The following is a 27,607-nucleotide window of genomic DNA, read 5'->3' on the forward strand; positions in this document are numbered from 1 at the left end:
TATGATTATTCTACCTTTTTTAGCAAGGAATGGCAGCTTTCAGCAATTTATAAACTGTCATAAATTTCCTAGCGTCAAAGATAAGTGGTGAGGCAGTACGTACTGATGCGGAAGTAATCAAGTACTACACATGATAATTTTTGAGGGAAATGACATGGCAAGGCAAATCTTCAATGTTGAGACAAAATGACTTTATTGGATGTGAATGCCTAATGGACCTACATTTCAATGTGGCAAAAACAAAGGCCAGATTTAAAGAATTGAAAGATCATCTGGTTCTTCTTGGGGGAAATGTAGCTGGGTATAAACTGACTCGGTTAATGATTTAATCACTCATCAAATCTGAGAGAATTAGCTGGAAATAGCTAACATATACTTCCAGTACTAGGAAAATCAGCAAATATGTCATCCACTACAGTACTCTGTTTTGACATACGATTTTAGTAGTTTTAAAACGGTGAAATATAACGTAAGATATCCCTTACCTGCAACATAGCCTTCTAAAGCCTTTGGCACCATTGACTTCGCTCTTTCAAGATCAGACTGGGTACACTGTGCCCTCTCTAAACCTGGAAATCATATGAAAATGCTCATAATACAGAATTCATTGTATCCTGCATGCTGACATCAAATTTTCTTCACTTTACATAAAGAATATTTCACAAATTTCAACATTAAATCATCTACCAGGATAAGCTATGAACAAAACTCAATGACACCAGTCTAAACATACCTAGAGCCATTCCCATTCGTTTTAATACCTCTATATCATCGTGGATTTCAAAAGTATCGTCAAAGTTGAAAAGATACTCTGTTCTGAAAATGCCAAAAAAAAAATTAGTGTAAAGCAAAAACATATATTATCATCATCAAAGCTACAACCCTAGTTGGAAAAGCAGGATGCAAATAAGCCCAAATGACTCCACCACGGAAAAATAGCCAAGCGATGAAAAGAAATAAACTACATGAGAAGTAATGAATGATATAAAATATTTCCAGATCGGGAACAATGTTGAAATAGATTTGCCATATATAAACTAAAAAGACACTTATGTCAGCCTGTTCAACATAAAAACATTTCCTGGAAGTTTAAACTTCTGAGGTTCTAATGATTCTACTTCCTGATTAGGAAGATATTCCACAATCTGTTCATAACAGGAATAAAATTTCTAGAATACTGTGCAGTATTTACAGCACACATAGAATTACATGCAGGAAGGTACTGTCTGGAAGATCTAAATGCAAAAGATGATATAAAGTTATCTAAGTCACGAATGAGAATTTTAATAGACCGCCAGTTCTTGGCCAACACATTAACATATAATTCTGCAGACTAAGACCAGAAAGGCAAATAATACTTGAAACAAGGTAGAACGAAAGAATTAAAACTTCAAAATACATTCATAACCAAAATCATAAAAGACTTTCTCAAACAAATTTTTGTTACATGCATTATTATTGGATTCAGTTAAGCGCGACCAGTTTAATCAAAATCCGGTTTAATTCATATATAGTGGTAATTTTTTACCACAGTAATGGATATACACTGTACAGAGAAAGCTAGGACCAGCTGGTAGGACCAGCTGGGTGGAGAGATAGGTAGTGGGGCGCAGCACTCCCAATGTAAAGGAGCACGGGCTATTTGAAACCATCGCGCAGCGTGAATTTTATCACGATTATGAGAATTTTTATGCAATAGGTATTGCGTTGTTCTTGGTCCCGTAAAACCGAACCCACAAAGAAAGAACCCACAATAAAGGAGGACCAACTGTATGACTTTCAAGTATTATAAATCTCCACATCATCATCACCTCCTCCTCCTATGCCTACTGACGCAAAGGCACTAGAAGAGTTGGAAGACCTAGGCCTATATGGCTGAGGACTATGTAGTGTGAAGTAGATGATGATGAATGGAGAAGTATTGATTTAAAGCTCAAGATAGAGAAGACTGGCAAAATCTAACCGAGGCCCTTTGCATCAGTAGGCGTAGGAGGAGGAGGCATCTTTCTTCCAAACCTGTGAGTGGCTTGAACTGCATGAGATGGCATCACACTCAAGCCGGGAAACATTTCAGTTCGCCCAGGATTCAGTGGAGTTTGCCGGGCTGACAGTGAGAGAGCCCCAAATGTCAAACAAAGTTCAAAATTTTAAAACTCTTCTAATTTCCCAACACCCAATGACATACCTGGAGCAAGAGCATGGTTTGGACTGGTTAACAAAGGAGCATATGCATTCACTGTGACCAAACAAATAAGACCTTTTAGACACCTCAAACCATCAACAAAGTTCACCTGGACTGAGGAACTTAACAAGCCGTTTGAACAGTCGAAGGAAGCCATTGTGTCAGAAATGAAGGACTATGTTAGACTATTCAATCCATCTCATAATACATGTCTACAAATCAACTGTTCTGTTGATGGGGTTGGATTCCTTTTGAGGCAGAAGTATTGTCTCTCCACGGCCAAGAGCCCATCATGCTGCCCTGATGGTTGGAAACTGTTTGGTAAGGAGTACAACTCCAGCTGAGTCGTTATGAGCCCATTGAGGGAGAAGACCTTGCAATGGCTTACGCACGTCACCAAACGAAATGCTACATCCTTGGGTGTGCCGACCTCATAATAGCCAAGGATAATTAAAACTCAGGATTCTTAACAACAGCTATCTCACTGGTCAATAACAGAATACTTCTTAACCTGAAAGAGAAAACATTAGCATACCAGTTCAACTTAGTGCAAGTATCCAGTTTGAAGAATAAAGGACCGGATGCAGTGTCATGATATCCCGCAACAACAATGGAAGAAGAAACCTGCCAGGACAGCTTGCCTTCTGGTCAACCCTCTGTCCTTGATGTCATGGATGTTGTGGATCTGGCAGAAGACAACCCTGAACATGCTGCAGCATTCCTCACACTACACATTCTCCAACATGGTCACGTGGAAAATGGTCAGGGAGGTGACATCTTCAGATTGCAGACATTTTGCAAATTGGTATGCTGTCAAGGTGCCAGAATCTCCCATCAGCCCTTTGCAGCTTTCATCGCTACGCAAAAAGCCTCTCGTCTTAATAGTACCATCCTGATGGGACACAGAATTGTCATACCTACTTCCCTCAGGAGAAGCATCCTGGCCCTCCCTGTATGCCGCCCTCCAGGGAGTAAATTCCATATGTCAACGGGCTGCAGACTCAGTGTTCTGGTCAGGTATCTCAACTGACATTAGCAGAGTAAAGGAAGAATGTGTTCAATGTCACAGGATCGCCAAATACAATGCAATGCAACCACCAAGTGACATCATTCTACCAAATTGTCCATTCCAGATGGTTTGCTGTGACTAATTCCTCCACAACAACACTGAATACCTGGTCCTGGTGGACAGATACTCTGGCCCACAGTATCTAGATCTCACTCAGGAGCACACAGTCTGATAAAGCATCTATGTGTATCATTTGTCCCCTTTGGAATCTCCGAATAGCTAACCACTGACAACACAGGACCAGCTGGCTCCCTTAACATTGACAGATTCCAGAGAGTGATACTTATTTACCGGAACTCAGTAGCCTGGGAGACGATGACCTCACCTGTGATGGTCTCCTTTGGCAAACTTATCAGAATGCCTATTTCCATCCTCTTAGGTAGATATTGCCCACACAACACATGCCCAGAAACAATGAAGAATGGGGAAGTGGCCTTCACAAAGCGCCACTCACGAGAATGTTTAAAGTGGTCCTTACGTACCATACTACTGCCACCATAAAAAGACAGGGATCTTGTGTACAGTACTTACAGAACTTGATAGGCAATCACTAGAGAGACTGAGAGCGCACTTGAGGGCTCATTGAGGTCTACCAGTTTCATCAGTATGCTATTCGGGTCTATGGATGTGGTAGAATGACGCTCAGAAATCACCAACATCTTAGGTAGTTATCCTTTATTACTGGAAATTTTGGGAATTCTGATAACAAAGGATCAGACAAGGGAAGTTCAGGACCAGATAAAGAAGTCTTCAGCTTCTTGCCCTTTTCCGAGGCTGGAACTGTCGAAAGTGAACGATCCCACTTATTTCCTACGACTACTGAACTTCTCACATTGTGAGCAAACCCACTCCCGTCAAAAATCACAAGGCAAATTCAAGTCATATCTATGTCCTCTACACGTAGGACATACAAGATGAGGGTCTACGGTCAACTCAGCCCATGGAGTTGCCAAAATGACAACCTTCAAGGCCTGGTCAGGTTTGCATTACAACTAGTTTTGCACTCATATTAAGTAAAGAGAAAGGAATAACACAAAGCACCGAAGAAGGTCAGTAACGGATGACTGATCGTCATTGCGACCAAAAGATGAGTGGGCACATAGCCGCTAGCATCAACCCACCTAAGCTCATGGTGGGTCCATGAAGCAACCATACCAGGATGCCCGACCCACAACAATTCTTCAATCTGATAATAATGGTTAGTAAATGACAAAGGTTTATACTCATATAGGAATAAACACAAATTATCTATACTTTGATTTGTAACCATACATGAAATGAACTATTCTACTTTGGAAAATAGTTTGTAAAAGTTATGGTAGCAAGATCTTTATGAAAGGAAAAAACCATGCAAAGTGCTTACTTGTCATTAGAAATTGCACATCAATCACTGTTTTCTTGCTTGTATTCACATAATAAATGGCAGCTGAATAGCAGAATTAGGCGATGGGGCTCCATTTACACGTTCTTCAACCCTGTTACGTTCTACCAGATTTCTAAATGCAATTTGCTGTTGAGACAAAATAGAATTAAGATATTAAAAGATAATTAAAAAAATTTAAACTTGCCAAAACATTTAAAAATCAACTAATAAACTTACAATAAGAATTTCCAAAAAATTGAATACTTTCAAGCTATATTCTTATAGAATTAGAAAATAATTGTAGCTTATCTTTTGGATTGCTGAATAAACTATTGTAATGAATCATTAAAGTTCAGTAAATAAAGAAAAACAAGCAAAATATTCACGTATGTGCATTTCTACCCAAATTCAAGTAATGAAGTAAAGAAATCTGTATTCACTTTATATTTCTAAGAGCACTGCAAATTTGCATCTCAGAATACATTGATAATGAAATAAATGAGATTAGGATTATAAGCAAAAAATTAAAAGTATTGTATCCCAAAATTTTATTAGATGATGCACTTGGAGAAAATTTAAACACTATAATGCAAACATACTTTTAAGAAATTCCCATACTGTTTTATTTCAAACCTAATGTAGCATTTAACCCTTTTACACCCAAAGGACGTACTGGTACGTTTCACAAAACTCATCCCTTTACCCCCATGGGCGTACCGGTACATCCTTGCAAAAAACTGCTATTTACATTTTTCTTTTGCATATTTGATAATTTTTTGAGAAACTTCAGGCATTTTCCAAGAGAATGAGACCAACCTGACCTCTCTATGATGAAAATTAAGGCTGTTAGAGCAATTTAAAAAATATATACTGCAAAATGTGCTAGAAAAATTAACCCCTGGGGGTTAAGGGTTGGAAAGTTCCAATTAGCCTGAAGTAAAAGGGTTAAGAGCAATAACACAATGAAATCAGCTCTCAAAGAATTCTCCTGTCAGTACCAAAGGATGTGTATATCATATCCCATGAAATTCTTGTGAAAAATTCTATTTGTTGAAAAGTTAAAGCACTTGAAAAGAGAACTGAACAACATAAGAAAAGCGAGCGATATGGTGAAGATAACCCTGTATTGTTCGTCAGAGTTAAGAATCAAATTCACACTACTAATTGGCCATGTACAAAGAAATTGGTTCATTCTAATTACAATACTTATTAGAAGGAAACATCACAGTCAGTTGTATAAAAGAAAGCTTTGATAATCTAAACATAGGAAAGAATGTATAAATGCAATGCATTTATATGCAGGCGGATCTGCAAGCTTCATAAATTTAAGAAATTCTTAAAGCAGGCCCATGACATGTGGTTTCTTGGTTAAGAATTATGCACCTCATATTGTAAATGCCAGCGTGCCATTAAACCTTTCTTATCTATGCTATAATTCATATACATGTCAATATATATAAATACATACATACAATATATATATATATATATATATGTATAGATATATAAATATATAATATATATATATATATACACACACATACATATACATCCATCCATCCATACACACATACATACAGACCTACATATCCCCCAATACACAGAAAATTATTTTTCAATTAACTTCATGAATATGTTATGTAGGACTGAAAATAAATATGAGTAAAACAAAGATAATGATCAATGAAATGCAGAGAAAAAAATAATGTTAATGAATATGCATACTGAGGACAGATAAGGTTTCCCTAGGACACAAGACCAAATTAAAAGAAGGCAAATCATGGGATGGATAGCTTTTGCTAAACAATATTGTGATTATTTAAAGTAAAATGCCACTTTCTCTTAAAAAAAAAAAAAAAAAATAAGTATTTAATCAGATGGTCCACCAGTATCAACTTATGGATCAGAAATTTGAAGCCTTACTAAGCCTTGGAGGCTTAGTAAGGCTAAGAACAACTTGGAAGAGCTAAGGAAAGAATAATGCTGGGAAAAACACAGAAAAAAAAGAACATGGATAAGAGAAGTAACTAAATTACAGAATATCCTAACATGTACAAAAAAGTATGGACATAGGAAGGATATATAATTATAATGACATATAAAAGATGGACATTAATAACAGAATGGTCTCTAGAGATTGCTAACGATGCAGGGGAAGAAAGATTGACCAGCTAAGAAAAATGGCAGGTATAGGCTGGCATAGAATATTTTGGAAGATAACAGGAAGGCAGATATAATTGCTGCTGCAGGTATTGAGGTGCATGGGAGAAGAGATGTTAAGGAAGGTTTAAGTGCTGAAATGGTTGGTGAGATTGTTTAATATATGTTCTATGTTGTCAATGGTGCCAGTGGACTGGGTGTATGTATCGTTCCACTATACAAAGGTAAAGGAATGTGCACAAGTATTATAATTCTCTGTTTATTGAATGTAGTTGGAAAAGTTTATGATAGTGTTAATCAATAGGATTAAGGATAAAACAGAGGATACAATTTTAACCTGTTAAGCGTCACCCACGTGATAAACCGTTCACCACGATCTACTAGGTACCGCCTTCAACTGCATATTCCGTTCATGACTAATTGCCTTTTTCAAGCCGTCAGTCTCGTGATATTACGTTTACTCGTATAGTAAGTATTGGATCACCACTTGGCAACACTCTCAGCATATGGGGGCTGTAAATAGAAACTTATATGATGTCTGGCAACTATTTTTCTGAAGGTAGCTTGATGTTAGAAAACTGGTTTCCTATCAGTGCGCTTTGGGCGTTCATGCGAAAGTGATTGTTTGTTGTTCTTTTTGTAATGAACGGTCTAAAGAGGAAGGTTATTTCTTTCGATACCAAAAGCGAAAATGACTTCTCATTACCAAATGATTGGACGAGATTTCACAAAAGTATATAGGAAAGGAAACACACGAGTGAGAGAGAGAGTGAGAGAGAGAGAGAGAGAGAGGGAGAGAGAGAGAGAGAGAGAGAGATGAGAGAGGAGAGAGAGACTTATCCCTTTGCTTTTGTTGCCTATCCAGGTGTAAGATTTACGATTGAAGATAAAAAGAACCCATTAGAATATTCAGTATTATGTAGCCATTTGAAATGAAATAGTAGTATTGTTTTTTTACTCTACCATTTAATTAATATCCCTACTTTTAACTATAAATACGAATTATAAGCATAAAGAAATGATATTAACTTTGAAAGATTATTAGTGAAATGACTGCTCAGGGCAAAAAAAGCGTGACGGTACGTTAGCGGCAACCTGGTCCAGGGGGGACGCTTAACAGGTAAGAGGCGTAGGATGGCTTTAAAAGTGGTAATGGATGTATAGATCAGGCTTTAATAGTTATTCAGATATGCAAAAAATATTTACCAAAAGCTAAGACGATATATTTTGCATTTATGGATATGGAGAAGGCTTACAGTAGAGTTGATAGGGATGAGATGTGAAATGTGATGAGATAATATGGCATTGGTGGGAAGGTTGTTGCAATCAGTGCAGATTTTAGACAAAGGCTGTACTGTAAAGCGTGTGTTAGGACCGGAAATGAAGCGAGTGAGCGAGTGGTTTCCAGTGAGAGTTGGACAGAAACAGGAATGTGTGATGATGCCACAGTGGTTCAATTTGTTTGTTGATGGAGCTGCAAGAGAGGTGAATGCTCGAGTACTTGGTCAAGAATTGAAACCGATAGATAGGACTGAGCATGAGTGGGAGATGAATCAGTTGCTGTGTTGCTGTTGCAGATCATATTGTATTGGTTGCCAACTTGGAGGAGAAGCTGTTTCCATTAGCGAGAGCTCGGCAGGGTATGTAAGAGAAGGAAGTTCCAAGTAGATATGGGTAGAAGTGGGATTGTGCAGTGCATAAGTGAGGGTGGTGCTAGAATGAATGTCTAGTTGAATAAAGTTACTTTTAGTCGAACAGTTCAAGTATGAGTTCTGTTGTTGCTGCAAATGGTGGAGTGGAAGCAGATGTACATCAGAGAGTGGATGGAAGATGTAAATTGTTTGGTGCCAGTGATGGGAGTGATAAAGAATAGAGGATTAGGAATGAATATAATTGAGTTCTGTATGAAAAATTGATTATATAAATTGTGATGTAATGAATCAGAATTATGGGGAATAAAACAGACGGAGACAAAAATGGTGTGTTTGAGATGAAGTACCGAGGAATATGGTTAGTGTATCTAGGTTTGATACGATTAGGAACAAAGAAGTAAGAGTGAGAACGGGTGTGAGGAATGAATTAGCAGTTAGAGTGGATACGAATGTGCGGAGGTGCTTTGGCATGTACAGAGGGATGGAAATTGGTAGTCTGCTGAAGACAGTGGTGAATGCAGGAGTTGATGGGAGAAATGCACAAGGAAGGTCAAGGTTTGTATGTATGTATGTATATGTATAAAATTATGTGTGTGTGTATATATATATATATATATATATATATATATATATATATATATATATTGATTTCCTTTATGAGATGATCAATGTCTTTCACACCAACATTGAAAAGATTCCAAAAACTTACTTGTAATATGAGATCTTGCAACTGTTGTGTTTTAAGTTTAATTCGTTCCACTCTTTTGTGTTTTTCCTGCTCTAATTTCCGACATTCCTGGGCAGAATTGGTAGGAAGCCCCAGCCATCTGATTTCCTTCTTCTCTTTGCTAATAATGTTCATTGCCATTAAAACATTCAGTGCATCATAAACACGCCGTCTGATGTTCTTTTGGTCATACTGTAACAGAAACATAAAATAAACCCTTCATAAACATTAAACAACTTGATGAGGAGCTGAAATTCCACAATAGTATTCTTTAAAAATAAAAAATAAATATTTTACCCATAATTTTATGCTCCCTATAATTTCTTTCATGTACAAGAATATAAAAAAAATTCCTATTGTTTGGATATTCTTCTCCATTTTCCATGTTCAATATGTATAAATAATACAAAATATTTATCTACCCCACATTCCTTCGAAGGTAACCAAGGCATGTAACAACCCCATGAATCATAATATATCCAAACAGCAGCAGATTTACTGTCTCTTACCATTTTCACCTACAATTTCCTTATTGTGTATCCAATGTATTGGTTAGCTTATAAACATCACAATGACTACACACATGTGTTCCTCCAGTCTTTATTAATGACAAGAACATCCACTTAAAATGCAAGAGTGGATAAGGAAATAAAGTTATTGGATAAAATATTTATTAAAATCTAATATCAGAATTAACCTAATTGTGGCCAAAAGTATAGTAGATGCTGAAACAAACATAAGAATATTAATAGAAGTATGTAAAGAATGTGGGTTAGCAATAAACAAAAATAAGTCATATACTTATATATAATATGAAAGAAAAACCGGAAGAAATACAGGGTATTAAAATAACAGAAAGCATAATATACTTAGGAATAGAGATAGAAGGGAAAAGAAATGTATTTAAAAAACAAAAGAAAATGATGGAAAAGGCAGAAAAGCTAGCTAACTTGACTTACTCAATTATTGCAAAAAGCTGCCACAAAATCTTAATAGGAAAAACTCGGACAAAAAAAAATCAAGATACGAAAGCCAATACGGAACCAATTAATTTTGTGTTGTGAAGCATCACTGTAATAGTTTTTGGTGATCAAAAGATATTATTCACAGTTATTATGCATAAAAACATCTCATTTTCATGGGAAAATGATCCACCAACAAAAGCACTTTTCTAGGTCAGAATGGCCGAAATCAGTTCATGTGAATCGCGAATGTGATTCCATTCTTCTGGATGGGCCTCTGATGGCTTTTCTTTGGATAGAGCTGGACATCCCCAAATAGAAATGTAGTTTTATGATATATCAATGCATGTTATAAGGCTTTAGGAGGTTCAGATCTACAAAACAGAGTCCAATACGGGAGGAAAATCCTGACGTGAGATACCAGTATTTAATCATATTTTGTAAATACTGTACAAAGCTACAAGTAACATGGTTATAATACAGAAATGAAAACTAAGAATATGTACCTAATACAAAATGCATGGTAGAAAGTGCCCCCCCTCTTGTGGTACCCGATTGACCCACCTCATGGACTAAAAGGAAACAAATGGATATTTGCATTACATTTCTGTACAACAAAAAGGCCATTATTACTGATGAGTAGTTTTATATCTTTCAACGGATATTTATCGTGGAATAATTACGGAATAACAGTCACTTCAATGAACATAGAGTTTCCTTTTTACACATAAGACCAGTGCTTTACCACTACTTTAAAGAAAATTATATAAAACAAACTTCTGAAAAATTATTTCATAATCACCTCGAGTGAAAAATTATTTTAGTTGTTCGGCATGAAATAGAATAAAAAATAAGGCAAATTTTTGAAAAATTTATTCTGCAATAAGCAATAAGAAATAAACATAGGTTATTATAGAGTAAGTGAGCAAGTATATCCAATGGTGACAAATATCTTACATTAGCTTGAGTAGTGGATCCGGGGCCTTGTAGAGCAGGGGTTAAGATGTGCTTGCCTTAAGTGCTCATATTAGAAACACAGTCCCTCGTTCATGAGGTGTGACTTACTTCTATTACCAAATGATGTTAAAAAAATCTTTTTTTTTTTTTTTTTTGCTACAGGAGCTGTTCACCAATACTCATGCCTCAGGATGCACATTCCTTGCCTGTTTTTATTCTTATTCAGAGGTCAAGTTCTTTTTCTTTTGCTGGAAGACTCCTTGCTTGAAGTCTTCCCATGAAAACTGTTCCAATATTCCTCTAAGAAAGGTTTCACCAGTTTACAACTAACATTCTTTTTGTTTTTGTTTGTTTAATACTTCAATTTTCATGGAGGATGGTGAGATCTCTATGCTCATTTCAGAGTTACTTGAAACCTAAGATATCTTATTCAAAATATTTTAGGAAATACCATTGTAATATACCTAATTTGATGAAAATAGCCATTAATTCATTTGCATAGATGGTTCTTTTGAAGGTTTTGTACAATCTCTCTGCATATGATTGACGGAGAGATACCTGGTAATACAGATGCCAAGGATAACCTAACAAACACAATAGAAAAGGGCTAACATGCTAAAATTATATTCCCCAACCAAGGAATTTTACACCCACTAAAAACTAAACCCCCCAAAAAATTTCCCTTAAACAAATTACGGCACATCACTTTATTTCAAATTATATCCTGCTGGCTGCTACCTCTATAGATCAAAAGGAACAGTATTCAAAAGAATAGCTACAGATTCAATACCAAAATCTTTGCCTTTTATTAGAGGCATACATGATTCGTCTACTTAAGAGCATCAATTATGTTCTTTAAGAAGCAAAACATATTTCAATTTAGAGGATGGAGGTATAAGTACTCAACAGATGAGATTCATGGTGGAGCCTCTTATTATAATTATCATTATAATGCCATAACTGGACACAGATAATTATCCTCATTGTCACCTGATAACACCCCTTGGAGCATTGGAATGCAGAAATAATGCAGTTATTTAAACTCAATAATTTTCATTCCAGAAAACTATCAACTAAGAAATCTTCACATGCAAAAAATGTTTCAACTGCTTTAGTAAAGTAAATATTTCTGATGGTTCCAACTGAAATGCTATAAAAAAAACTACCCCATCCAAATTTCACATGAGAGGATTAGAAATGTTAAGGTTTAAAGACAAAAAACATCTGATATTACACATCTCGCCTTGAAAAAGAAGCAGCGACATGCAAACGAGGTCTGAAATTCCAAATCTATACCCTGTGTGTTCAACTGTGGCAAGATATAAGTACCGTATTGGTTTGGTTGGTTATGGCATTGCACACCAACAGTCGGTAAGAGCAGTATCACCACATGATCTCTCATTACAATATCTACCCGTCCTGTCTGAATTGAGTTATGATGCCAAATCTTATTAGATTCAGACATTTGAGTAATAGTTTGGATATTCTCTTTACCTTTACCCTATTGACCCATACCAACAACCTCCCAATCCAAGGAACCTAAGTTTCTTTAATCATTATTATTATTGTTGCTATTAATACTATTATTACTACATGAGTAGTTGGATCAGGGCCTGTTAAGAATGGAAGGTTGAAAGGGGTACTGGATAAAGGTGGCGGTAGAAGTGTTGCTTACAAGATGGTTGTGAGGGATGTGGGATGGAGGCGGTGCTGAAGGCCTTACTATGCAAGGACGTAGAGGAGTGGTCAAGAGTCAATAGCCAGGGATTGTAATAGGAGTAAAATCACAAATTTTAAGTAATTTGTATTTTTCCTAGCAGTACTTACCTCAAACTACTTTCTTAAGAGGATCTGAGATCTCCTCATTACCGACCAAGAATTTTGCATAGTTCCCCCCCTCTCTCCATTACCTTGTTGGGGCGCTCTGGGGCGGAAGGATACTCGCCCTGGGGCGACCCGGGGTCAGCGCGCGAGACTGCCCTGTTAGGATCATCAGTAAGTGTATGTTTAAGACCTCCTCTAACTCCTGTAAGATACTCGGGGCAGGATGGGTGGGCCATAACCCGAAAGTAGTTCGAGGTAAGTACTGTTAGGAAAAATACAAATTACTTAAAATTTGTGATTTGTTCCAACACTGAGTACTTACCTCAACACTGAGTACTTACCTCGAACTACTTTCTTAGGAGACTTATACCTTAGGAGGAGGGAGTGGCTTTCAGACCGGAATATCTCGTAACATCCCGGGGAACAAGACCTAGATAGGAGGTTAGGTCTAGACTGCCCAGGGAGAGGTAGGAGAGCAGGGGAAAGCACGCAAAAGTCTACCTTATGTACAACTCACCTTTAATTATAATCCAGACATGGTGTCCCTCGACCTCCATCTCTCACATGGAAGGAGGGAAAAAGGATGGGACAAGGGAGAGGGTGGCAAGGAAAAGGGGGGAGTAAGGAGGAAACTGTGTCGCTTGCGATTACTTCCCACGGCTACCAGGGGCCCAAACTACTAAACTTGCTGCATAGCTGAAATTACAGGCCCAATGGAGAAGGCATCCAGGGACTTCCTTGTACAATCCTTCAGGTAATGCGCTGTAAAGGTGGATTATCTGGCCCAAGTACCCGCACGCAAGATTTGCCCCACTGCCATGTTTGTGTCAAAGGCCAAAGATGTACTAAGGCCCCTAATGTCATGGGGTCTCGAGGTCCCAGGGACCTTGGATCCATCACCCTCGTATGCCCTTTTGATAAGCTGACTGAGCCAGAAAGAAATAGTATTCTTAGAAACTGCCTTCTTGACTGGGCCTGTCGATACGAACAAACTCTTGATAGCTGGCCTGAGTTTGGATGTCCTACTGAAGTATTTCCTGATCGTCCTCACGGGGCACAAAAGCAGGTCTTCTGGGTTGTCCGAGCGCGGAATTGCTGGAATAGAGAATTCCTCAAACCTAGGGTCCGCAATTGCTGGGTTCTGGGTCTTTGCCACGAATTCTGGTAAGAACCTAAATGACATATCCTTCCACCCCTTCGAGTGTGAGACTTCGAAGGAAAACCCGTGGAGTTCACTCACCCGTTTAACTGAGGCAAGGGCTAGCAAGAATACAGCCTTGAGGGTGAGGTCCTTGTCCAGGATGTCTTTAAGAGGCTCGAAGGGGGGTCTCGAGAGAGCCCTGAGGACCTTGGCTACATCCGACTGGGGAATCCTTGAGGAGCGGGGGTCACAAGACTGTTCAAAACTCCTGATAAGCATGGAGATGTGGTTCCTAGGTTGATGCCCTTGAGTTGGAAAACCTGGCCCAGTGCCGCGCGGACTCCTTTGATGGCTGGGATGGAGACTCCCAAGTCGTCCCTCAGATGAACTAGGAAGTCTGCAATATTGTGGACCGATGAGTCCAAGGGCCGCAGATTCCGAGTGGTACACCATTTAACAAACGTGGCCCATTTCGCCTGGTACACCACACACGAGGACTTTCGGAGATAACCCGACATCCTGGCAGCAGTCTTATCCGAGAAACCTTCCTTCCTTAGCAGGCGCTTGATAACCTCCACGCGTGTAGCCTCAGGCTCTGGGGGTTTTCGTGTAGCCTTTGGAAGTGAGGCTGACTTAGTAGGTCTTCTCTTGCCGGAAGGGGCCACGGAAGAAGGGTGGACAGGTCCTGAAGGTCCGCGAACCATTCCCTCTCCGGCCACCAGGGCGCTACCAAAGTCATCTTTGTGGAACTAATTGTCTTAGCCTGTTGAGTACCTGCCTGATGATCCCGAAGGGGGGAAAAGCGTACACGTCGAGGCCGTCCCACGAGTGCTGGAAGGCGTCATCGAACGCTGCTGTTGGATCCGGTACCGGGGAGCAGAATACGGGAAGCTGTGCGTTGAGTCTTGTGGCGAACAGGTTTATCACCGGGGAGCCCCAACGCTAGAGAACTTGTTGTGCCACCTGCGGGTGAAGACCATTCTGACCCGTCCTGCTGAGTCCGTCTGCCAGGACATTTCTCTTTCCCGGAATGAACCTGGCTGTTAACCGAATGTGGTTCCTTTTGGTCAATTCCAGGATCTGAGCCGTGAGGTCGCACAGCTCCCTCGACCTTAGGCCTCCCTGCTTCTTGATGTACGCCACCACCGTGGCGTTGTAGCACATAAGTGCCACCGTGTTTCCCCGAAAGAGACGGGCGAATGTGGCTAGTGCCTTTTGTACTGCCATGAGCTCTAGAAGATTGATGTGCTGGGTCTTTTCCTCCACTGACCATTTCCCCTCTGCTGTTTCTTCAAGGAGATGGGCTCCCCACCCCTCCTTCGATACGTCTGTGAAGAACAGCATCTCCGGAGGAGCGGAGGCGAACGGGATTCCCTTCAGCGTGTGTCTCCTGTCGGACCACCAGAGGAGCGTGTCTTTGGAAGACAGGGACACCTTGACGATCTTCTGCGGGGACTCCTCCACTGACCAGAGATCCTTCAGGTTCCACTGGATTGGTCTTAGCTTGAGCCTGCCTTAAGGGACCAACTTCTCCAAGGAGACCAGGTGGCCCACTAGTCTCTGCCAATCCTTGGCTCTCACTGGGGTGCCAGCTAGAAACGGGCGAATCACCTGGTCTAGGTTGTCCAGCCTGTCCTGGGAAGGGAAGGCTCTCGTCAGCTGGGAGTCTAGGACCATCCCCAGGTACGTCATCCTGGTGGTGGGGACTAACTGGGACTTCTCGCAGGACTGCAGCAGAAGGGCGCCTTGATTCTTTAAGTCTGCCTCTAAGGCTAAAAGCAGCAACCTGTCGTCGAGGTACTGATCAGCCTGATGCCCTGTTTGTGTGCCCAGACTGAAACCAGGGTGAACACCCTCGTGAATACTTGTGGAGCTGTCGACAGGTTTATCCACCATCCTGCCCAGACCTGACAACCAAGCTTGTTCCGACGCTGGCTGAGGCTCGTCCAGCCTATGGTGGTGTCGGATAAGGGCCAGCACTTTCCGGTAGGATGAGACCTCGTCCGGAGAGCACTCTCCTGTGCCCAACAGGTCTTCCACTATCTGCCCCTCCGTGTCGGAAGCTTCATCGAACACGGAGGGATCCGTGGGAGCGGAGGCATCCCTCCCCTCCTGGCGGGTTGATGGAACAGGTGCCTTCACTGCGGGTAGAGCCGCGCCGGGGCGGGGGTAGCCGTTATGGGTCTACCCCGTACCGGGGGAAACCGGATGGCGCTGGTTGATGGTCGCGGCAGCGGCGCGCTCCGTAACTTGGCCGGAGCCGCTGCGACGAATGTCTGGGAGCTGAGCCGCTGGGTCCCACCCGCGGAAGGGCCAGTCGCGCGGGCGGAACCGCTGCCTTGCTTGGAAGGGGCAACTGGAAGTGTGCCAACGGCCGCACCTGACAAGCAGCCGGGGCCGAAGATACACAGTGCAAAGGTACGGAAGCGACTCCAGCAGCCACCGAGGCAGGCACTGGAGCGGCAGCCGTCTTGCTCGACTCACGACGGTGACGAACCACTGTGATATACCTCTTCCTCGAGGAACTACTCCTCCTATATTTCCTCCTCGAGGACTTCGACCTCTTCTTGGCCATGCTGGTGTGGGAGCTAGGTCTCCTCCTTCTGGACCTCTTCCTCTTCCTCCTGGAATCCCGGTCGCTAGAACTTACCGATGAGAAAGAACCGTAGGAGGAGTAGCTGTCCAAGTCGTCCGTCTCAATCACAAGTCTTCTGGGAGTCCTTGGTCTGGATACCGGGGTAGGGGGCTCCATGAAGTCTGGCGGAAGCGTAGCCGAGGGCGCCGGGGGTGAGCGGATAGTGGGTCGAGAAGCAAACCATCCCTCGAACTCTTCTTCTAACCTCATGGGGGACCTGAAGGGCGTCCTAGGCGCTGTCCACACGATAGAGTCGGGGTCTGAAGAACACGTGGGCCGTCTTTCTTTATCCCGACCACCCCCGGAACCCGCTGAACCTGAAAAGCACTGCCACGATGTGGGGGTAGGCGCTGTTTCGGGCTTCCCCCACACCGGGTCTTCACTCGAGATGGGTCCTGCGGGCACCAGGCCTTCGTCTACCACACACACTTCCGCCACACTAGCAGACCCCCCTTCGTCTGCGTAGGCCCCCTCACAACACTCCCCCCGACATCAGACTCATGGGGAACGGCAATGGGCCGTTTCCCCGCAACGGACTTACCTCTTCCCCTACTCTGGGTAGGGGAAGGTGAAGAAGAACCTCTCTTCGAAGGCGCTAAGGGCGACGTTCGCGGCGAGGTAAGGCCCGTCTTCTTAGGAGATCTCTTGGACGCCTTCTTCTTTTTCTTGGCGAACAAGGTCCACTGCAGTTCAGGCCAGGACTCGCACTCCGGACACGTGGAGGTAGGGAGCACTCATTCCCCCGACACGAGGAGCACAACGTGTGCGGGTCGACCTCTGGCCTAGAGAGCCAGGCTCCGCAAGACTCACCCGTTTGGGGCCCGGGACAACGACGCTGGGATTCAATAATGATGGAAAACGAACACGCAAGCAACACAAGAACACATGGGAAAAGTGAAGAACACAACGAGAACTTGTGGTGTACAAGGGATAATAAGGAACACAAAGGAAATACGTGGGACACAAGGGATGAGAACACAAAGGAACACTTGGTACACAAGATCGGACGGGATAAGTGAGAGCGCGCGGCGAGACGTTATCTACGCCGTGACCAGACACTTACTGACGATCCTAACAGCGGAGTCTCACGCGCTGACCCGGGTCGCCCCAGGGCGAGAATCCTTCAGCCCCAAAGCGCCCCAACAAGGTAACGGAGAGAGGGGGAACTACGCAAAATTCTTGGTCGGTAATGAGGAGATCCCAGATCCTCCTAAGAAAGTAGTTCGAGGTAAGTACTCCGTGTGGGAACAAATTCTAATTATAAACCGAATTCTAACTTTCATATGATTTCAGTGACTAAAAATTCACCAAATATTTATAAACACTAATATGCATACAAAACTCCTTTCAAAATAGTTTGTGGGATACTTTAGATTAGGAAATATCTAAAGCATTACTACTCACCAAGTATCAAGATCCTAACAGAGAATGTAACACTTGAAGCTAGTCATGCAAATGTAAGTCCTTTCAAAAGTGATACAAATATTCAGTGTAAACCCTATACAGTAACATTTTACACTACACTTACATTGGCACCATCAGAAGGCGAAGCACATCTCGTAGGATCAGTAAACTCGGACACTAACTCGTCAGCAACTTCGTTATATGTTGTCGTTCCCTTGGCTTTCACTTTTTCACAAACCTTCATGGAGAAATGTCTTAGCCCTTTTCCTCCTTTTTCAGTTTTTCTCCTTTTACTGAAAAATGAAAATATATAAGATAATTATTGCATAACATTGGATTAACTACATACTACTACTGTACTTTTGAACTGTACATCCATAAAAGTTAAGCAATTCGGGAGACTTATTACTATTGTATATTTAAAAATAAATAACAAAATAAGGCATGAATAACAGAAAAAATTAAGAACAATACCTTTCAACTCCATATTCAAAATCAAATTCGTGTCTCTTTCGAGCTCCACTGTGATCTAAAATGGGAGTTGTTATAAGACTTTTTGGAGGTGTTGCACTATGATGATGGTTGTGCTGTGTTTGCTGCTGAGTCTGCTGCTGTTGATGGTGGTGTTGCTGGGACGTCTGTTGTTGATGTTGATGGTGGTGGTGTTGCTGGGATTGCTGATGATGCTGTTGTACCTTATCACCAAAGAAATTATTGAATAATTAATAACAGTATTGTACATATCTATGACAAGTAATCACTATTCTAAAATCCTCTGCAAGTAACAAGGGACAAGAAATACACCTAAATGTACAGTATATTATAAGTTCCACTACCATTTTCCTCAAACACTATATACAAATAGTAGAACAAATATAAAAATAACCAATGGGACCCCCTCATACATAAAATTCAAAAAGCATCAAAACTAATCCAATGAAATGGTATTCATAACTTATGCATAAAAAATACACTGCTGCCAGTGCATTGGATGCATAACTAAAAGGCATGGACAACAAAAGCACTGACATCAGATTGGTTTCACCAATGCTTCATCCTTGGAGTCAAGCTTTATCTTGCCAAAAATAGGCTTTGATTTTAAAGTGCTGGAGGCCATGCAATCAACCTTTATTACAAGAGTGTACAGGTAGAATTCTTCCTGATGAACACGACATCATGGATTCAGTCCACGGATTAAAGGGTCTTTCATTCTTTCACGAAACACTTTATGCGATGCTCCCACCAACACACGTTCGAGTCTATGGATTTGGATGATAACTTTTTGCAAGAGTACTCTACTGGTGTGCAACTATTCTAAAAAATATCCTGAAAACCATACAGATGAAAAACATCACAATGCTTACTGGTAGAAATTTTTGCCATAAGTGGTCGGCATCAGATTAGGCAGTGAGGCTGGCAATATGGCTCGAGATAATGACTTCAGAGATTTGACTCGGTGATGTAAATGACCTAATTGAGGCCCAACCTAATGGAGATCTGCTCGGATCTGTTAACAGATGAAGATCTGCCAGATATGACAGAGTCAACAAGTAGGGCCGAGCATGAGGATCCAGGGAAAGAAGATTAAGTCTGACTAATACTTGAACGCCTTCTAATGGTAGCAAAAACCCTAAAAGAACTGTACACAATGGCCGAACATTGGGACCCGCAGACTATTTGTGCGTTGCAATTCAGAAATGAAATTGACAGAGCCATGAAAGTTTAAAGAATATTTTCAGGCATAAAAAAAGGCAGCATTATCAAGTTCCTCACGTGCAAAAAATTGAAACAGGTACTACTTGGTCAGAGGAAACACAAGTTATTGTACTTCGCTAAAGGATGACACCAAAATTATTGCACCCCTAACAAAGTGCCTGCTGAAAGGGTGCTTTCAGATCTGCAATGCACTTTGCTGTGCTATACAGTACATTTGCCTCATCATCATCACACTTCAGTAATGTACAGCTAATCATATTCATTAATCAAGTTAATATATCTTTCTGGTAAGTTTTTATGTATATGTAAGGACGTCTAAAAAAGAAGTACTTTTGTTTTATAAAGTGTTTAAGAATGTTTAAACTGGAGGGCTTATTAAAGCTTAAATTTATAAAAATGATAAATTATAAAAAAAATATAAGTAGTTTTGAAAAAAGAAATTACTTTACACTAGGTGCTGTGTGGTCTTCACAGATTTTCCTGCTTGAGACCAGAACAGGAATCCAATAAAACAAATAAAAGAAATATTCTCCTCCCTTTTCTAGGGTCAGTGTATCAACAAGCAAAGCATAGACCAAGTGTGCATAGGACATTTTCAAATTAAGGCACTCTTGAACTGGACAGAACCTCCAAAAAGCTGTAAACTGTCTGCTATGGGTGACATCATTATGTTATCATCCCATAGACAACTGATGCTGCTGCGGACCACTGTACCTGTACATCAACTTGTGCCTCATCGGCATCTACCATTTACAGGGGAGAACCCACGGCCTCGCTCCCCTGCACACAAGGATAGGAAGAGGGGGAGGGTCCTGGAGTCCATCACACAGCACCAAGCAGCGACGTACAAAAACTACACGTTTGTATAAAGAAAGAGAAAAACTCGCATGTCATCTCACCTCATAGGGGTTGTGTTGGGCTGTTGGTAACGTCCTTGCCTGGTGATCGCCAGAATGGGGTTCAAGTCCCGCTCAAACTCATTAGTTCCTTTGATCGCTGCAACCTCTCCATCCCTGTGAGCTAAAGATGGTCAGTCTGGGGGACCCTATAAGTCTATCTGCCGAGTCATCAGCAGCCATTGCCTGGCACTCCTTGGTCCTAGCTTGGGTGGAGGGGGGACTTGGGTGCTGATCACATGTACATATGGTCAGTCTCTAGAGCATTGTCCTGCTTGATAGGATAATGTCACCTGTCTCTTACCTTTGCCATTCATGAGCAGCTTAAACCTTTAAAGTATGACTCCATGGAACAATGGAACACGGGATACCTGTCAGCACGCTTCTGCTGAAGGACCTGACTGAAATGGTTCTTTTCTTCAAGTTTCCCCTGCAGAGGCCCAAACCAGGCAAGTAATATACAACACATGAATGTTGTACTGCTTGGATTTATTTCAGGTAGTGATTAATGAACACCTTATGCCCAGACCAACGCATAAAGCTCTGAAACTGAATATTAGCAAAGAAAGCTTTTAAGCAGCTACATTTTTCTCACATCATGGATTTTGAGGTGTCCCAAAAATATATTTACAGACAGTCCCTGTTGAAAGGGGCTTGCTGGTCAGCGGAAATAAAAGTTAACAGGCATTTTGAAACAAACTACCTTCTTGGCATTGTTATAGAGTAGACACCAGACTGAAGTTACAAATTCCGGAGTCTCAGAACCTAAATGTAAAGCGGACACTGTCTCCGAAAAAAGCTTTTTGTTTTTGGCTAAAAGCATTAGGTCAGGAGTTGGGAATAGAAGACAACCCAGTAATTATAATGAACTCCTGGTCTCTCTAAAAGGTTGCAAGTTCACTGACTATTGCTCCTGAAGCTAAGGCTATTAAGAATATGGCTTTTTGCAAAAGTTCTTTAAAGGAGGTGGAGGAATTATTCAATTTAGCCAAAAACTCGAACATCCAATACTGAAACCAAGAAACAGCAGGTATTGGTGGAGCTGGGCTATACAAAGCAAAACATTTGGTGATCTTATGATAGCGCCAACGTTATCCTTGCGTGTCGTAAGAGGCGACTAAAAGGGACGGGACGAGGGGGCTACGAACCTCCTCTCCTGTATCAACATCCTGTGAGACATCGACAATGAGATGGAGCTGGGGGGAGAATGACTGCTCCCCGCACTCTAGTTTTGGGGTGTTTGAATGTGCGTGGATGTAGTACAATAGAGAGTAAAAGATGTGAAATTGGAAGTATGTTTAGGAATAGAAGGATGGATGTATTGGCCTTGTGTGAGACGAAGATAAAAGGAAAGGGTGAAGTGATGTTCGGTGAAATGTCTGGTAGTGTGTCTGGGATTGAAAGGGGAAGAGCGAGAGAGGGTGTGGCTTTATTGCTGAGTGAATGGATGACAGGTAAAGTAGTGGAATGGAAGGAGATATCATCTAGGTTAATGTGGGTAAGGGTTAGATTGGGTAGGGAATGTTGGGCGTTTGTCAGTGCGTATGGGACAGGTAGTGAGAAAGGTGAAGAAGAGAGGAATGAGTTCTGGAATGAATTAACTAGGTGTGTAGAAGGACTGGGTGACTTAAATGCTAGAGTGGGCGCTGGAGAGGTAGAAGGCGTCATTGGGAAGTATGGCGTACCAGGTGAAAATGAGAGTGGTGAGAGACTGGTAGATATGTGTGTTGAGCAAGAGATGGTGATAAGTAATAGCTTTTTCAAAAAGAAAGATAAAAATAAGTATACATGGGTAAGAGTGGCAAATGGAAGAGTAGTAGAAAGGCCATTAATGGATTATGTGTTGATAACTAAAAGAATGTTTGGAAGATTGAAAGACGTGCACGTGTTTAGGGGTATGGCTAACGGTATGTCTGATCCTTTTTTGGTGGAAGGAAAATTAGTTGTAGCAAAAGAATGGGGGAATAGAGTAGGTGGATGTAAAAGGGAGGTAGTGAGGGTTGAAGAGCTAATAAAACCGGGGGTAAAAAGTAAATATCAGGAAAGGTTGAAAATGATATATGACGAAGTTAAAGCAAGAGAAACTGGCAATTTAGAGGAGGAGTGGAAGTTAGTAAAAGAAAATTTTGTTGGGATTGCAAGTGATGTGTGTGGAAAGAAGGTTGTTGGAGGCAGCATGAGGAAGGGCAGTGAATGGTGGAATGAAGGAGTGAAGGTAAAAGTGGTAGAGAAAAATAGGGCTTTTGAAGAATGGCTGCAGAGTAATAGTATAGAGAAGTATGAAAAATATAAAGAGAAAAATGTGGAAGTAAAGCGCAAGGTACATGAGGCAAAGAGGGCAGCTGACCTGAGGTGGGGTCAGGGATTGGGTCATTCATATGAAGATAAGAAGTTTTGGAAAGAAGTGAAGAGAGTAAGGAAGGCTGGCTCAAGAATTGAAGAGACAGTGAAAGATGGAAATGGAAAGTTGTTAAAAGGAGAGGAGGCAAGGAAAAGATGGGCGGAATATTTTGAAAGTTTACTGAATGTTGAGGATAATAGGGAGGCAGATATAATTGCTGTTGCAGGTGTTGAGGTGCCAGTGATGGGAGATGAGAATGAGAGAGAGATTACAATAGATGAAGTGAGGAGAGCACTAGATGAAACGAGAGTAGGAAAAGCATCTGGTATGGATGGTGTGAGAGCTGAGATGTTGAAGGAGGGGGGTGTGACTGTACTTGAATGGTTGGTGAGATTGTTTAATATGTGTTTTGTGTTGTCAATGGTACCAGTAGATTGGGTTTGTGCATGTATTGTACCACTATATAAGGGTAAGGGAGATGTGCATGAGTGTTGTAATTCAAGAGGTATTAGTTTGTTGAGTGTAGTTGGAAAAGTGTATGGTAGAGTAATGATTAATAGGATCAAGGATAAAACAGAGAATGCAATCTTAGAAATACAGGGTGGTTTTAGAAGAGGTAGGGGTTGTATGAATCAGATTTTTACAGTTCGGCAGATATGCAAGAAATATTTAGCAAAAGGTAAGGAGGTGTATGTTGCGTTTATGGATCTGGAGAAAGCGTATGATAGAGTTGATAGGGAAGCAATGTGGAATGTGATGAGGTTATATGGAGTTGGTGGAAGGTTGTTGCAAGCGGTGAAAAGTTTCTACAAAGGTAGTAAAGCATGTGTAAGGATAGGAAATGAAGTGAGTGATTGGTTTCCGGTGAGAGTGGGGCTGAGACAGGGATGTGTGATGTCGCCGTGGTTGTTTAACTTGTATGTTGCTGGAGTGGTGAGAGAGGTGAATGCTCGAGTGCTTGGACGAGGATTAAAACTGGTAGACGAGAATGACCATGAATGGGAGGTAAATCAGTTTTTGTTTGCGGATGATAGTGTACTGGTTGCAGACACAGAAGAGAAGCTTGGACGATTAGTGACAGAATTTAGAAGTGTGTGTGAGAGAAGGAAGTTGAGAGTTAATGTGGGTAAGAGTAAGGTTATGAGATGATGTACGAGAAGGGAAGGTGGTGCAAGGTTGAATGTCATGTTGAATGGAGAGTTGCTTGAGGAGGTGGATCAGTTTAAGTACTTGGGGTCTGTTGTTGCGGCAAATGGTGGAGTGGAAGCAGATGTACGTCAGAGAGTGAATGAAGGTTGCAAAGTGTTGAGGGTAGTTAAGGGAGTAGTAAAAAATAGAGGGTTGGGCATGAATGTAAAGAGAGTTCTATATGAGAAAGTGATTGTACCAACTGTGATGTATGGATCGGAGTTGTGGGGAATGAAAGTGATGGAGAGACAGAAATTGAATGTGTTTGAGATGAAGTGCCTAAGGAGTATGGCTGGTGTATCTCAAGTAGATAGGGTTAGGAACGAAGTGGTGAGGGTGAGAACGGGTGTAAGAAATGAGTTAGCAGCTAGAGTGGATATGAATGTGTTGAGGTGGTTTGGCCATGTTGAGAGAATGGAAAATGGCTGTCTGCTAAAGAAGGTGATGAATGCAAGAGTTGATGGGAGAAGTACGAGAGGAAGGCTAAGGTTTGGGTGGATGGATGGAGTAAAGGAAGCTCTGGGTGATAGGAGGATAGATGTGAGCGAGGCAAGAGAGCGTGCTAGAAATAGGAATGAATGGCGAGCGATTGTGACGCAGTTCCGGTAGGCCCTGCTGCTGCCTCCGATGCCTTAGATGACCGCGGAGGTAGCAGCAGTAGGGGATTCAGCATTATGAAGCTTCATCTGTGGTGGATAATGTGGGAGGGTGGGCTGTGACACCCTAGCAGTACCAGCTGAACTCGGTTGAGTCCCTTGTTAGGCTGGGAGGAACGTAGAGAGTAGAGGTCCCCTTTTTGTTTTTGTTTCTTTGTTGATGTCGGCTACCCCCCCCCAAAATTGGGGGAAGTGCCTTGGTATATGTATGTGATGAAGAATGTCCGAGTCTAGATTCACATCAAAACCCCGCAGAGGTACTTTCACTGACGATTTATAAGACGAGATAGTTGATGGCTGGAGCTTCCTCCTCAAAGAGGTGGAACAACAAAGAGGAAGCCAATTAGTCAGGGTTATCTGAAGATGTGACCTATTCCTCAGAAAGGTCATCAGTTTTATACACAGATTTGTATTCTCTCTCGGATGAAGACCTTTGGCAGCTTATCAAATAAGTCAAGTTGAGGGCTGCAAACATCCCTCGTAATCCATGACCATTTGTTTTAATCCAGATTAAGCTTATCTCTTGCCACTCCCTGAGAATGCACATTCAGGGCTACATATAGTGAAGCATGAGTCTTTTGTTCCAAACAACAAGTCTATTTCAAGATTCAGAACTCACTCGAGTCTCTCCTGAACAGAACATTGCTCTAACGTCCATTCTGTATACAGGGCAGTCTGTCAGGTAAGGAATCCATCACTAAAAAGATATCCAAACAAATGTAATGGTAAGAGGAACACATCTTTCTCCAAGGAACTTTGTTATGGGAAGAGTCACTGTGATTAATTCTCCTGTAGGATCATGACACTTGGTTGTCTTTATATGGGATATCCTTGGAAGTCTCTCTTGAACATCAGGAAGACCAACATCCTTTCCATTACATTTTTGTGAAATGCTAAAGCTGGGGAGATAATTTCCTCTAAATGACAGATTATAGAAATCAGGGAAGGACCAATGGGACCGACATGGAAAAGGCATTTGGTATCATCCATGGCCTGAGAATTCTTTTGCAGTGACCAGGCAATTAAGCCGTACAGTCTAGAAGCCCCTTCAGTGACAGTCTTCTCCACTTCCAACTGAGGTCTTTCAACCTGGTCTTCAACATTGGCTTGACTATTGAGGCAAACTAAAGAAGGCCCAAAATCTCTAGTAAACGTTTGAAAGAGAATCTGACTTTGCTTGGAAATCTTTGGCAAGATGCCTTTTTCAGGCTTACAATAGGTTTTACCATACTGTATTCCATTGATGACTTAGCCACTGAAATATCCTTCCTAGAATTAGCCTTGATTCTGCAAAATTTGATCAGGATACCTAGACCCTGAAGAACCTATAAGATTTATTTGTGTATTTGAGGCATAATTCTTTCTTCTCTGCCTAAATTATTTAGTCATCTAAATAAACTATGACCAGAACTATCTCTGCAAACTCTTGGGGTATTGTAATTTTAATGTGTTGCACCTGATGTGTTTGTTAAAACGAGAGGTCAAGGATAGCTCCTCTCTCTGGGGGTCTTTCTTTTGTATGATGAATGGTCTGCCCTGGAATTTTTAAACACCTGCACTTTTCTAAGATTCCTTTATTCAGTATCTTGCTTAAAACTGAGTCGAGTTAAATGGTTCTGGTTTGATATCTAGCACCGAGGAGGTTTTGACATCCATGACCAACCAATACCTCTTGAGACTATGCTCTATGGAGATGGAGAAAAGGCCCTACATTCCCAAAAAACAATGAATACGACCCCAAACCTCTGATTAATGAGATCTGCCTGTACACAACTTAGCAGCCCTGTTTCCCTTGGGAGGTCTCCAGTAGCATCCCCTTGCTCTATAAACAAAGTTTGACTGACGAGAGTTTGAGCCTCACCTTGGGCGGAATAGCTTTGCAGCCCGTTCCTCTCAAAGGGAAACTTATGATAGGATGGGAAAAAGGAACTAGCCTCTTCACAGGTTGCTTTCGAGTCTCCTGTTTGTTCTTAAGGGCCACAGCCTTGTGAAAGGAGGTTTTTTTTTATTTAGGAAGGCTCAAAAACCTTTCTTCCATTTTTCAAGATGTGACGTGGCATTGCCTTTGCATTATTTGGGGTGGGGGGTGGGGGGTTGTCCACTAGGACTTAAGGGATGAGAAATTTGCAAAGAGGATTACTATACAGAAATTCCTCTACTTCTATCTTCTCCAGACTGCAGGCATACAGCAAACATGTGGCACCTCCCCTCTAACAAAATTCTGCAAAGCCTCGTAGATATGTTTGCACAGTAGTTTTGGTACTGCAAAGGTGGCAATCAGGGATTCTCTCCTATAGCTGCCACTTCCAAAGACATAACAGACACTAGGTTAAACAGTCTGCTGGGCACTGAATTCTGCAGTCCCAAGATGATTTGTAACTATAGGAAAATGGTCACTCAATTGTTTGGTACCTAACTTGAGCATCCCAGTCTTTAGGGAGAAAGACTTCAGAAAAACTTCCATTTCCATAAATCCTACTAACTTTTTTTGGATAAACCCCCGAGATGTGGCTACATTCTTTTACAGCAGTACCTCCCCCATTGACTTGGATGGTATTCTCACTATTTTAGAGAGGGGGAAAAAAAAGAAAAAAAAAAAAGAAAAAAAAAAAGAAAAAAAAAAGGGAGCATTGTTTTACTAGTACTATCGTTTTGACCACATAAGCAACAAGCTCAGGTCTAAAAAGAAAACCTCCAGCATCTAAAACTACCTTTGCTCAGGTATTCAAAGCGG

The 27,607-nt window shown here is 41.4% G+C and overlaps 1 protein-coding gene across 1 annotated transcript in view; it reads right to left on the reverse strand.

The window, feature by feature from the left end:
- Positions 1-390: 390 nt before the first annotated feature.
- The window catches only part of Dp (transcription factor Dp), a 47,381-nt gene continuing 20,164 nt past the window's right edge, over positions 391-27,607 (reverse strand). Inside the window, 8 exon segments of the mRNA XM_068347105.1 lie at positions 391-569; positions 734-816; positions 4,615-4,636; positions 4,639-4,665; positions 4,668-4,761; positions 9,136-9,345; positions 18,201-18,369; positions 18,551-18,771. Coding sequence (XP_068203206.1) covers positions 406-569; positions 734-816; positions 4,615-4,636; positions 4,639-4,665; positions 4,668-4,761; positions 9,136-9,345; positions 18,201-18,369; positions 18,551-18,771 — 990 coding nt within the window. The 3' untranslated portion in view covers positions 391-405.

This window comes from Palaemon carinicauda, chromosome 2, assembly GCF_036898095.1.
Source record: "Palaemon carinicauda isolate YSFRI2023 chromosome 2, ASM3689809v2, whole genome shotgun sequence".
Classification (NCBI taxonomy): Eukaryota; Metazoa; Arthropoda; class Malacostraca; order Decapoda; family Palaemonidae; genus Palaemon; species Palaemon carinicauda.